The following is a 12,985-nucleotide window of genomic DNA, read 5'->3' on the forward strand; positions in this document are numbered from 1 at the left end:
TTCTTAAGTTACTCATGATGGTAGAAATGGTCTTCTGTGGCAAAATGTGTTTAATCTGTACGCAGAAAATACAGGTCTGTTCAAGTCTATGAAAGGTTACAGGCAGGACCATTTCAGACTTCATTTAAAGGGAAACTGAGGTGAGAGGGATATGGAGGCTGCCATATTTATTTCCTTGTAAACAATGCCAGTTGCCTGGAAGTCTTGTTGATCTTCTGGCATACATAGTGTCTGAGTCAAAACCCTGGAACAAGCATATGGCTAATCCAGTAAAACCTGAGTCAACTGAGGCAAAAGTATTAGAGACACAGGATCAGGAGGACTGCCAGACAACTAGTATTGTTTAAAAGGAAAAAAGGAAATAAATATGGAAGACTCCATATCACTCTCACCTCTGATTCCCTTTAAAAAGGCTACTATGCTGAGTGGTTGTGAAAATCTGCTTTTATTAAAATGTAGATGCCTACCAGGTAGTCTGTTATAAGTTTGTCCTAAAGCTGTGACCCTTTATACGGTGTAGGAGTGTGCGCACCATCTCTCAAGATATCGTTCGCATGCCATCTCTATGCATGTGCCATTGCGTGTCGGGATTTCCAGCATACCACAAAATTGACTTCTGGAAATTGCATTCAGTGCAAAAGGTCACTTAAGGTTAAACTGGGGGGAAAAAATTCTAGTAAGCATAAAATATCTCCAACTGCAAAGTTCAGTGAATGGGTCACCTAATTGTTTAAAGTGTCATTAATTCAAAAATTCCCCCAGATAATTTAATACTAAGTACTGTATTACAGTTTTTACTAGTAACCTAAAAGTTTTGCTGTACATCTCTAAATCTAAAATTGGCAAGTCATTTTTCTGTATTCTGAAAATGGTAATGCATCAATGGGAAGATGGCCCTAGAGCTCCTGGGAGGACCCCAGAGCTCCTGGGTTTTTCACTCTCTAACAAGAATAACAACCTCCCTTTTGCATTACTTAAAGGGGCACTACAGCGAAAAACTGTAAAATATGTGCAAACATATACAAATAAGAAGTACATTTTTTTCCAGAGTAAAATGAGTCATAAATTACTTTTCTCCTATTTTGCTGTCATTTACAGTAGGCAGTAGAAATCTGCCAGAAGTGACAGGTTTTGGACTAGTCCATCTCTTTATAAGGGATTCTCAGGGATTTAATTATTTTCAAAGCACTTAGTGAATGGCAGTTGCTCTGTCCAACTGCCAAAAAACTGGGTAGTGAGCAGGGAAGCTGGCCAGCATCATTGTTTAAATCCTTTTTCTGGAATATCTTTACTAAGAATAAAAGCCTTGCTGAGAATCCCCTGTAAAGAGATGGATTAGTCCAAAACCTATCACTTCTGTCAGATTTCTACTGCCTACTGTAAGTGACAGCAACATAGGAGAAAAGTAATTTATAGCTCATTTTACTCTGGGAAAAAAATGTACTGCTTATTTGTATATGTTTGCACATATTTTACATTTTACAGTTTTTCACTGTAGTGCCCCTTTAAGGGAACACTTTCACTCAACAACCCGGGCAACACCATTTTGAAGCAGGCCTCTCACGTCTGGTATCAGTCAGCTAAAATTATTCCCTCCTCTTCTTGGGAACATTACACACCACTCTGGCATAACCCCAAGCTGGCTAATCTTGAAACCATGGATAATGCCTCTCTCTTTGGGCAGATAGGGGTATATTATATCTGGGCCAAATGTTACGCAATACTCACTGTTCCAAATATACTGCCTTGCCCCAAATATACCGCAATCGGTTAATTCGGGTGCAGTATATTTGGGGCAGTGCTGCAGGAAGTAATTCTCATCCTCAGGGATCTTTTGCTCGCAGTGTTGGCATAGTCTATTCTCCCTGGTTTTGTACTTTTGTCTGTGTCCTCCAGACTCGATTTCAAGGTTGTGAGCACTCAGTCTGTAGACACTCAGGATTTGCATCTCTTGAGAGGTTTGCAGATATTTCAGGTATGGAGAAATTTTATATTCTCTCTGTTGGGACTGACATATGGTTAGCTCCTCCATTCATCTCATGAAAATGGACCAATCAAATTCCACCTTAGTGGGAATTCACTTATTCATTTTAAGCTGCATACAAAATGTGCATAGTCTTCTCTCAACTTTAATTTGCATCTCATTGGCCATCCCTAGTATTATACTGCACGTTCCAGAAAGTGTTATCAGCCAATCAAATCTCAGCATTTACTAGTGCATTTTGGGGAAAAGTAATGAAAAATAAAATTTTGAGGAATGTTATGTTTCATTACAGGGCATAGTTCTTATGCTCTGTGATTGGGTTGGCTCATAAACATTTTAGACCCAGTTTAATGGAGCTTATGACATTTTAGAATTATTGTGAACACTGAAATATCAGAAGTGATACTCATTAGATTCCTGCAGTGATACTTTGATTGCTGAAAAGGATGTTTTCTTTCAGGAACTCCATGGCGATTTTACCATTTACACTCCTGCTTGTTAATTTATATCCAGCAAATGCTCACAAGCCAAACTTTGTACTCTTCATGGCTGATGATCTTGGAATCGGGGAAGTTGGATGCTTTGGCAATAGTACAATAAGGTAATGATTACTTTTATATAGATGCTTGGAATCAAATAAGTTTTGATTTTCCCAAGACTTAGAAAGAGAGAGAAAAAGAATCTTGCAAAATAGGCTGCACAGCCAAAGCTAATAACAAATCGAACATTTATTGGTATCAAAACGCATGCATGTAGACCCACGGCGGCTCCAGTAGAAGTGGTCATTTGGACCACGCCACATGTGGAGCACTACTGCCCTCCTCCAGCCCTTATTTTTCCTCACAGTGGGCCATCACTACCCATCCTATGGTATGCAGGGTTGCTCGGGTATAACCTTTTAAAACCCATCCGGATACGGGTACCCAGATACCCGGATCTGAGTTGGATATCCGGATCCGACCTTGCGGATATCCAAGTGAATTCGGATAAAGTGCCCTTTAAACAGCTTTAAAAAGGGTTTTTAGGGTAAATTATGCATGTAGCCTCATTGTTGTTTGTGATGTGTCATAGCAATTTTAATTAGTTTGAATGTCATTTGCTATTTTTTTAGACACCAATATCAGCATCATCGCTAGCCAGCCCAGCATCACCCCCAGCCAGGCCAGCCCGCGCAGCATCACCACCAGGCTAGCCAGTCCACACAGCTTGACTAGGCCAACCAGCAAGCACAGAATCACCAGGCTAGTCAGCCCACACAGCAACACCATACTATTTAACACAGCGTCAGCAAGCAAGCCAGCCAGCATAGAATCCCCAGGCCAGCCAGCCCATACAGGATCACCAGGCAGACCAGCTAAGCACAGCACCTAGGCCAGAATAGAAGCTAGGTGAAGGAACTCTGCCAATTTATGTGAAATGCTGCCTATTTATGATATTTCTATGTGTGAGCACACTGTCTAATTATGGATTTTGTGAGGAAGTGTTTTTAGTTTATTTTCTGTTGAGTTTGAGCATATGGAGGGGTGCTGCCCAAGGGCCTAGTCACGTGCATTGCTGAGTGGATTTTATCATTGTGTGATACAAAGGGACAGCTGACTATAGCCGTAATAACAATACATTCGTGGTGGCACTTAAAGCAAGCACTATGCGGCTGTGAGCGCGTGCCAAAACCACCTGCATCGAGGAGAGGTAGCTTAAGCCAACATTTCGCTGGCCTGGTCAACTAACTTTAGCTTACACTGCTGCTAGGATCATGTACATTTGCAAACACCCATGACCATACTGTAATGATCGCTGCTGCAGCAGCTATTGCTGGAAGTAGTGCTGCAGCTCAGGCAGTTCTGATCTATTTCCATGCAAGTTGCATAGCTTTGTCTGTCTTTCCCTGCTGTCAGCTTGTGACTGATTATCATTCACCTGTGTGGGAATCTGCATGTCTGCTCCCATTGGATGACCTCAGTATAAAGATCTGCTTCCTGCAGGGTTTCCTTGGGTTTTCATAGCTTCAGCTTAAGCCAGTCTTGCTGTCGCTTTAGGCCCCGATCGTGTTTCTTGTTATAAAGATACTTTGCTGGTCTTTGCATCATATATTGGTTCATTGCCAATATATATGCATACCAGCACGTTTATTATTTTCCTTGTATTTGTGTTACGTTAATACATCAGTGTTGCTGATATATACGTACACGAACTGTTTATTTCCTGTGTTCAGTTAGTCAGTTTTCCAGCACGTTTTGGTAGTTTGCGCGTACCGTGAACACCCGTGCTGAGCTAGTTATCCTGTTCCTGGTCCTGTTTGTGGATTGCGTTCATCTCTGCGAAGAGATAACGAATCCTTCTGAATCCTGTTCTGTTCCTGTTTGTGGATTGCGTTCATCTCTGCGAAGAGATAACGAATCCTTCTGAATCCTGTTCTGTTACTGTTTGTGGATTGCGTTCATCTCTGCGAAGAGATAGCGAATCCTTCTGAGTCCTGTTCCCTGTGTTACTCCATTCCTAGTCAGCGTTCCTGCTTATGTCATATGTCGGTTCATTGCCGATATATACATATGTTAGTCAGGCGTTACAAATAGTTTCATTGATAGCTGTAATTGTAATGCGCTAGGAAAACATACTTATTGTATATTTATCTGTGTTACGTTCATGTATCTTAATCCTGCTATTTTCTGACTATCCTGTCCTGTCTTGGTGAGGCACGCCATCGCCGCATCGCATTGGCTGCCTCATTCCAGTCTGTCTGGTTTTGGACGCTTGCTGTCGCTAAGTAGCCGCTAGCTAGCAAGCGTTCATTCTGTCTACCTGTCCTGATCTCCTCAGTTCTGGTTTATGCGCTCAGCGCTACTTTGCGCTGAGACGTTATAACGAAAGCATTGTTTGTGGCTGTCAGATCTGCACCGGCTCTGTGCGCCACAATCTCCTATTGCAGTCAGTCCTCCCCTCCACTATACTAGGGATAGCCTGTTTCCTGGTGCTAGTGTGTGTACCTCCTCCACGCCAGCTCATGCGTTGCATGCTGACTGTGGAGAATACACCACCAAGCCTTACATTATGAAAACCCCATTACCAATCCCCATTGTGGGGGGGATTCCCAGAAAGTATGACACTGTTAATTATGGTTCCTGTTCCTTTAAAAAATTTGAAGAACTTAGCTCTGAAACAGAAAATGAGTTTTTCTCTGAATGTGCCAGGTTCCTGACCAATCCTGATCTCCAAGCGACTCCTGTTTCAACCTGGGCACTCCAACTAAGTTATATTTTGTTTAAAGGGGAATTATTCCAGTGGGCATTTGATGTTCTCAATCATTCCGATTTGAAAGAGAGACCACTGGAATTTCTAGCGTTTGTGATCCATAACTGGTTGCGCATAGATCCATTGCCTTTTCCTCTTAATGAACTCCTGGCAGCAGGCCAATCAGCTGCTCCTTCAATTGCTTGCAAGAATGAGCAGCAAGCAGAAAGTGTTACTGATAATTTTCCTGCAGCTTTGAATAAATCACCAAAAACCGCAAGGTCAAAGGCAAAACGCAAACGTTCTAAGAAACGTGTCCAATCTGCAGAATCGTTATCCTTAGCGACTGAGACCTATAATGAGATTCTGCCATTAACAGATAATGAAATGCAATTGTCTTTCAGGGGAGTTAAATGGACTTATGAAACTACTAATGAACTTTCCTCCCTGGCTAGGGAAAATAAAGATTTTTGTTTAAAAGAATTATCTGAGTATGATTATGATGAGATATTACAGAGTATTGAACAAATCAACTTATTTGTGAACCAAGGGAAGTTTGCATACACTACAGTTCAACACTTGCTACAGGTATTGGATATTCTTAAGAATAAGGAATCTGCCAATCACCTGCTAATTAACCCTATACATGTGCCTGCCACAATCATATCTGCAAACCATGATCTGCCTGTTAAGTATGCTTGGAATCCTCCATTTGAGAAAGGAGAGATGGAAGCTCTGGTCAATGAATGGAAGAATGATTCAAGTTCATTTTGTCAATTTTACAGTGCAAAAAGTGAATTGGTATTGAATGCATGCATTAAGTCTGCCTATAACCTAATAAAAACTGGTGTGTGTGAGTATGACTTTGTGGCTCCATTGATTGATGTGTGGGAACTGATTTTGGATGATTTTTTTGTGACTCCGAATTCGCAAATTTGGCGTTCTGACCCGCCTGCTTCAGCACCTTTGGCTGATTCAGCAGGTGATTCGGAGCTCTTTTTGTGTGAAATTGAAGTTCCTGCAATTCCACCCTGTACCATGGATAACTCAGTGTTACTTCCCAGTAAAACAGAAGCCACTGATACATTCTTAACCTTGCCCTGCGCAAATTTCTCAGCAGAGAATCCAGAGGTCCTGCTGACTTCCGAGTCCAGCCTAGCCAGTACTCATGACTCTTTGTTTAGTGAAACAGACACCAGAAAAATCTTGCCTGTCTCTGCAAACACTTCTGCAGAAATTACCTGTGTTAATAAAGTTCAACTCCTGTCTGATCCAGCAGATGCGCAAACATTGTGTCTTGATCTTCCTGTTTCTACACCTCGCTCTAGTTTCGTGAATAGCTCAGAGCATCTGCTATGTGAACCTGAAATCGCAGAATTATTACCTTGTTCAGAAAATTTTCCAATAAATTTGCCCTGTACCATGAATTGTGCAGTAGATCTCTCCAATGAAACTCAGGTCACAGAATCATTATGCTGTCCAGCAGGTGCTTCCATAGTTTTGCCCTGCAATATGGACTGTTCCGTGATCCTGTCCAGTGAAGCTGTGGTCGCAGAGTCTTATGCTTCACCCAGTACTTTGGATATTTCAAACCCTCTAGCAGAAGGGTCTGAGGCACTGCTTACCTCAGTTGGTGTTGCAGTAATATTCACTTGTCTAGCAGCTGTTTTGGAATTACAGTCTGCTCTAATAAAACTTGATGAATTTCTGCCCAGCAAAGCAGAAGCCATTGAAATATTGTCCTCGTCAGCAAGTGTGTCAGATACCTTGCCCTGTACACAGTCTGATTTAACCAATGTTGTTGAGTCCCTCTCCAGTGTTGTAACAGCCGAGGAACTCCAGCCCTGTCCTCTGAATGTTTCAGAAGTCTTGCCCTGTAACATGGATAATTCTGATTCTCTGGTCAAAATAATAGAAATCTCAGAATTTCAGTCCGGTCTGATGAGTGTTCCTGAAACCCAGCCCTGTATCCTGAAAGATTCTGGTTCTCTGGCCGCTGTGGCAGAGGTTCCAGAGTCCCCTTCCTGTCCAGGGAATTCCTCAGTTTTGCCTAGTCCAGTGGGGGCTGCTGCAATACTGACTTGTTCTGCAGCGCCTCATGAGCTCCAATCCAGTGTATTAAATGAGTCTCTGTTCAGTCCAGAGGTAGTTGTGGAGTCCCTATCTGGTTCAGTGCATACATCAGAAGATTTGTCCTGTCTTGTTAGTGCCCCTGAATCTGATTTGTTACTGACTTTGCTGGAATCAGCGACATCTAAGTCTGATCCAGCATTCTCGTGTAAAAGTCCAGTAGTTGCGAAGTTTAGTCATGATGATTTTTTTTTGGCCAGTCCTGGTTTTGGTCCTGTCTTGGCTGACCCTGAGGCTCACAGTTCCTTGACATGCCCAGAGGTTTCTCTTGTGCCGGTGTGCCCAGATGTTCTTTGTGTGCCAGAATGCCCAAGTGTGTCTAAGGTGTTAGCGTGCTCTGATGCTTCCTTAGTGGGAACACGTTCTGATGTTGCCAGTCTGCCTGCATGCCCAGAGATGGTTCTGGTCCCTGAAAGCCCTGATATTGATGTTTGTCCTTGTGGCCCTGACTCGGGAATTGCCCTAGGTTCCATAGGGGTTCTTGATAGTTCTCCATGTGAGCCTAAGGGGCATTCTGACCTATGGGGATCTCTTTGGAGCTTCAAGGTGTTCTGGGAGGTCTCTGAGAAAACTTGTCCTGGTGCCTTGGACTGGTTCAACAGTGGGTTTTGTGTTGGTAAAGACAGTACCGGTGGGCATTGCAAAGGCTTTGGCGTTTCTGAACGGTTCCTGGAAGGCGGTGGGTATCGCTCAGGGAATTTCGGAGGGCTTTCTTCTGGAAATCATGGTTCTGATGGGTGTCACATTGGGGCTTGTAGTACTGATGGGCATGGTTCTGTAGGTTCTGGTTCTGATGGGTCCAGTCTTGTGGGGACTGATTCTGGAATTCGGTCTTGCCGGGCTGTCCCGGTCATCATGAATTATCAGTCAGACTGTTTTGTTGGAAATTTCAGTTTTGAAAAGCGTCTGGAATCCGCTTTTAAAGGCGGGGGTACTGTAATGATCGCTGCTGCAGCAGCTATTGCTGGAAGTAGTGCTGCAGCTCAGGCAGTTCTGATCTATTTCCATGCAAGTTGCATAGCTTTGTCTGTCTTTCCCTGCTGTCAGCTTGTGACTGATTATCATTCACCTGTGTGGGAATCTGCATGTCTGCTCCCATTGGATGACCTCAGTATAAAGATCTGCTTCCTGCAGGGTTTCCTTGGGTTTTCATAGCTTCAGCTTAAGCCAGTCTTGCTGTCGCTTTAGGCCCCGATCGTGTTTCTTGTTATAAAGATACTTTGCTGGTCTTTGCATCATATATTGGTTCATTGCCAATATATATGCATACCAGCACGTTTATTATTTTCCTTGTATTTGTGTTACGTTAATACATCAGTGTTGCTGATATATACGTACACGAACTGTTTATTTCCTGTGTTCAGTTAGTCAGTTTTCCAGCACGTTTTGGTAGTTTGCGCGTACCGTGAACACCCGTGCTGAGCTAGTTATCCTGTTCCTGGTCCTGTTTGTGGATTGCGTTCATCTCTGCGAAGAGATAACGAATCCTTCTGAATCCTGTTCTGTTCCTGTTTGTGGATTGCGTTCATCTCTGCGAAGAGATAACGAATCCTTCTGAATCCTGTTCTGTTACTGTTTGTGGATTGCGTTCATCTCTGCGAAGAGATAGCGAATCCTTCTGAGTCCTGTTCCCTGTGTTACTCCATTCCTAGTCAGCGTTCCTGCTTATGTCATATGTCGGTTCATTGCCGATATATACATATGTTAGTCAGGCGTTACAAATAGTTTCATTGATAGCTGTAATTGTAATGCGCTAGGAAAACATACTTATTGTATATTTATCTGTGTTACGTTCATGTATCTTAATCCTGCTATTTTCTGACTATCCTGTCCTGTCTTGGTGAGGCACGCCATCGCCTCATCGCATTGGCTGCCTCATTCCAGTCTGTCTGGTTTTGGACGCTTGCTGTCGCTAAGTAGCCGCTAGCTAGCAAGCGTTCATTCTGTCTACCTGTCCTGATCTCCTCAGTTCTGGTTTATGCGCTCAGCGCTACTTTGCGCTGAGACGTTATAACGAAAGCATTGTTTGTGGCTGTCAGATCTGCACCGGCTCTGTGCGCCACAATCTCCTATTGCAGTCAGTCCTCCCCTCCACTATACTAGGGATAGCCTGTTTCCTGGTGCTAGTGTGTGTACCTCCTCCACGCCAGCTCATGCGTTGCATGCTGACTGTGGAGAATACACCACCAAGCCTTACACATACCCACTTCCCCTGCCACATGGGCACTCCCATTTTTGCCACGGCATGCTACATGCACCATATATTGACATTGACCTGGTGCCCTGGATCTCCAAGGATCCTAGCAACGCCCTTGGTCCAAAATCAAAGCAGAACAGAGAATTTTCACAATTAAGATGTAGTTAGCCACCCATCTAGGGGAAAGGGTCTTGTATGCTTGTTAGCAGTTTTTTTCTGTTACTACAGTAAATAGGGCAGCATGGTGGCATAGTGGTTAACACTCTTGCCTTGCAGCACTGGGTCCCCAGTTCGAATCCCAGCCAGGGCACCATCTGTACGGAGTTTGTATGTTCTCCCTGTGTCTGCAAGGGTTTCCTCCAGCACCCTAGTTTCCTCCCACATCCCAAAAACATACAGGTAAGTTAATTGGTTTCCCTGTACACTACACGACAGTGGTGCTCAGCAGAGCTCGAATATTCGAGTAGTTCGAATATTCGAGCTCTTTTTCAGCTATTCGAGCTCGGTATTCGAGCTCCGAATAGCTGGAGCTATTCGAATGGGCTATCCGAGTACACTCGAATAGCCCATTCACTATTCGAGCTATTCGAGCCACCCGGCGCTATTCGAGCTCGGTACCGAGCTCGAATAGCGTCATAGCCCAGATTGATGTCCTTAGAGCCAATCAGAGGGCTCCCAGGCCCTCTGACGGCAGCCAATCACAGAGGGGGACCCTGGCCAGCCCCTACCCTATAAATAGCGGCCGCCATGTTAGGTTTTTCCATGCTTGCCTGAGACTTGTACAGAGAGAGAGTTGCTCCTTTGTGCTTTGGCTTAGCAAGTGCTCTATTGTGGTCATTTACCTAGCGTTTTTGCTCACCTACACCTGCCATATACACCTATATTGTTGTTAGTTAGATAGACATTGTATTTTAGTTAGTAGCTTGTGTGTTACATTAGAGAACTGCAGGCAGCTGCTGCAAGCTTACAGGTTTAGGCCTCAGGGGGGCCTTGCCTCTGTGGGCAGCTGTCCTCTGTTTATTTCTCTCATATTCTATACCAGTATTTCTGCTGTCCTTTACTAATAGTATTGTAGTTATACTGTACTAGGAGTAGGACACTCACTGACTGTCACTGTTTATAGGCTACTAGCTAGCTCCTGCGTGTGTGCACTCACTCACTGTCTGTGTGTACACACACTCTATTTCCTTCTCATTACTGTTTGATTATTGTTAGTTGTACTTACTTACTACTTACTCTTACTGTACCCGTAGGGACACTCACTGTCACTGTTCATATAGGCTACTACTACCTCCTGCGTGTGCGCACTCACTGTCTGAGTGTACACACACAACACACACTCTATTTCCTTCTGATCGCTGATTGATTATTGTAATTAGTTAGTTCTACTTACTGTTACTACTTGTACTTACTCACTCTTACTGTACTAGGAGTCTAGGACACTGAGTCACTGTGTTCATAGGCTACTAGCTCCTGCCTGCGTGCACTCACTGTCTGAGTGTACACACACCCACACTCCATTTCCTTCTGATCGCTGATTGATTATTGTAATTAGTTAGTTCTACTTACTGTTATTACTTACTCTTACTGTACTAGGAGTCTAGGACACTCAGTCACTGTGTTCATAGGCTACTAGCTGCTGCGTGCGTGCACTCACTGTCTGAGTGTACACACACCCACACTCCATTTCCTTCTGATCGCTGATTGATTATTGTAATTAGTTAGTTCTACTTACTGTTATTACTTACTCTTACTGTACTAGGAGTCTAGGACACTCAGTCACTGTGTTCATAGGCTACTAGCTCCTGCGTGCGTGCACTCACTGTCTGAGTGTACACACACCCACACTCCATTTCCTTCTGATCGCTGATTGATTATTGTAATTAGTTAGTTCTACTTACTGTTATTACTTACTCTTACTGTACTAGGAGTCTAGGACACTCAGTCACTGTGTTCATAGGCTACTAGCTCCTGCGTGCGTGCACTCAGTGTCTGAGTGTACACACACCCACACTCCATTTCCTTCTGATCGCTGATTGATTATTGTAATTAGTTAGTTCTACTTACTGTTATTACTTACTCTTACTGTACTAGGAGTCTAGGACACTCAGTCACTGTGTTCATAGGCTACTAGCTCCTGCGTGCGTGCACTCAGTGTCTGAGTGTACACACACCCACACTCCATTTCCTTCTGATCGCTGATTGATTATTGTAATTATTTAGTTCTACTTACTGTTATTACTTACTCTTACTGTACTAGGAGTCTAGGACACTCAGTCACTGTGTTCATAGGCTACTAGCTCCTGCGTGCGTGCACTCACTGTCTGAGTGTACACACACCCACACTCCATTTCCTTCTGATCGCTGATTGATTATTGTAATTAGTTAGTTCTACTTACTGTTATTACTTACTCTTACTGTACTAGGAGTCTAGGACACTCAGTCACTGTGTTCATAGGCTACTAGCTCCTGCGTGCGTGCACTCACTGTCTGAGTGTACACACACCCACACTCCATTTCCTTCTGATCGCTGATTGATTATTGTAATTAGTTAGTTCTACTTACTGTTATTACTTACTCTTACTGTACTAGGAGTCTAGGACACTCAGTCACTGTGTTCATAGGCTACTAGCTCCTGCGTGCGTGCACTCAGTGTCTGAGTGTACACACACCCACACTCCATTTCCTTCTGATCGCTGATTGATTATTGTAATTAGTTAGTTCTTCTTACTGTTACTACTTACTCTTACTGTACTAGGAGTCTAGGACACTCAGTCACTGTGTTCATAGGCTACTAGCTCCTGCGTGCGTGCACTCACTGTCTGAGTGTACACACACCCACACTCCATTTCCTTCTGATCGCTGATTGATTATTGTAATTAGTTAGTTCTACTTACTGTTATTACTTACTCTTACTGTACTAGGAGTCTAGGACACTCAGTCACTGTGTTCATAGGCTACTAGCTCCTGCGTGCGTGCACTCACTGTCTGAGTGTACACACACCCACACTCCATTTCCTTCTGATCGCTGATTGATTATTGTAATTAGTTAGTTCTTCTTACTGCTACTACTTACTCTTACTGTACTAGGAGTCTAGGACACTCAGTCACTGTGTTCATAGGCTACTAGCTCCTGCCTGCGTGCACTCACTGTCTGAGTGTACACACACTAAATTTACTTGTGATTACTACTGATTATTGTAACTGCTAGTTGTACTTCCTGACTGTTACTACTTACTTACTGTACTAGGGGACACTCACTCAGTCACCTCACCAACCAACCCACTCCATTAAAGTACCCCACTTTTCACCCGCCCTTTTAAAAAACTTTTGTCTATACGCCCAAAACATTGAAGATGTCTGGAAGTGGCAGCCAGCGCGGTTTGGGCAAGGGGAAGGGCAGCAAGGGAATCAGGAGGAGAGGGAGCAGCATTGTGGCAAGCCGC

General features: G+C 43.6%; 1 protein-coding gene across 8 annotated transcripts in view; it reads left to right on the plus strand.

The window, feature by feature from the left end:
- LOC137546905 (arylsulfatase H-like) overlaps positions 1–12,985 on the plus strand; it is a 228,656-nt gene that overhangs the window by 502 nt on the left and 215,169 nt on the right. For 5 of the 8 annotated variants that reach the window (XM_068269921.1, XM_068269920.1, XM_068269928.1 and 2 more), the window contains one exon: positions 2,445–2,585. The exons of 2 other annotated variants lie outside the window; for them this stretch is intronic. In XM_068269921.1, coding sequence (XP_068126022.1) covers positions 2,445–2,585 — 141 coding nt within the window. Of the gene's footprint in view, positions 1–2,444; positions 2,586–12,985 lie in introns of those variants that run through there. One more of the 8 variants, XM_068269931.1, reaches the window with a different exon arrangement.

This window comes from Hyperolius riggenbachi, chromosome 2 (assembly GCF_040937935.1).
Source record: "Hyperolius riggenbachi isolate aHypRig1 chromosome 2, aHypRig1.pri, whole genome shotgun sequence".
Taxonomy (NCBI): domain Eukaryota; kingdom Metazoa; phylum Chordata; class Amphibia; order Anura; family Hyperoliidae; genus Hyperolius; species Hyperolius riggenbachi.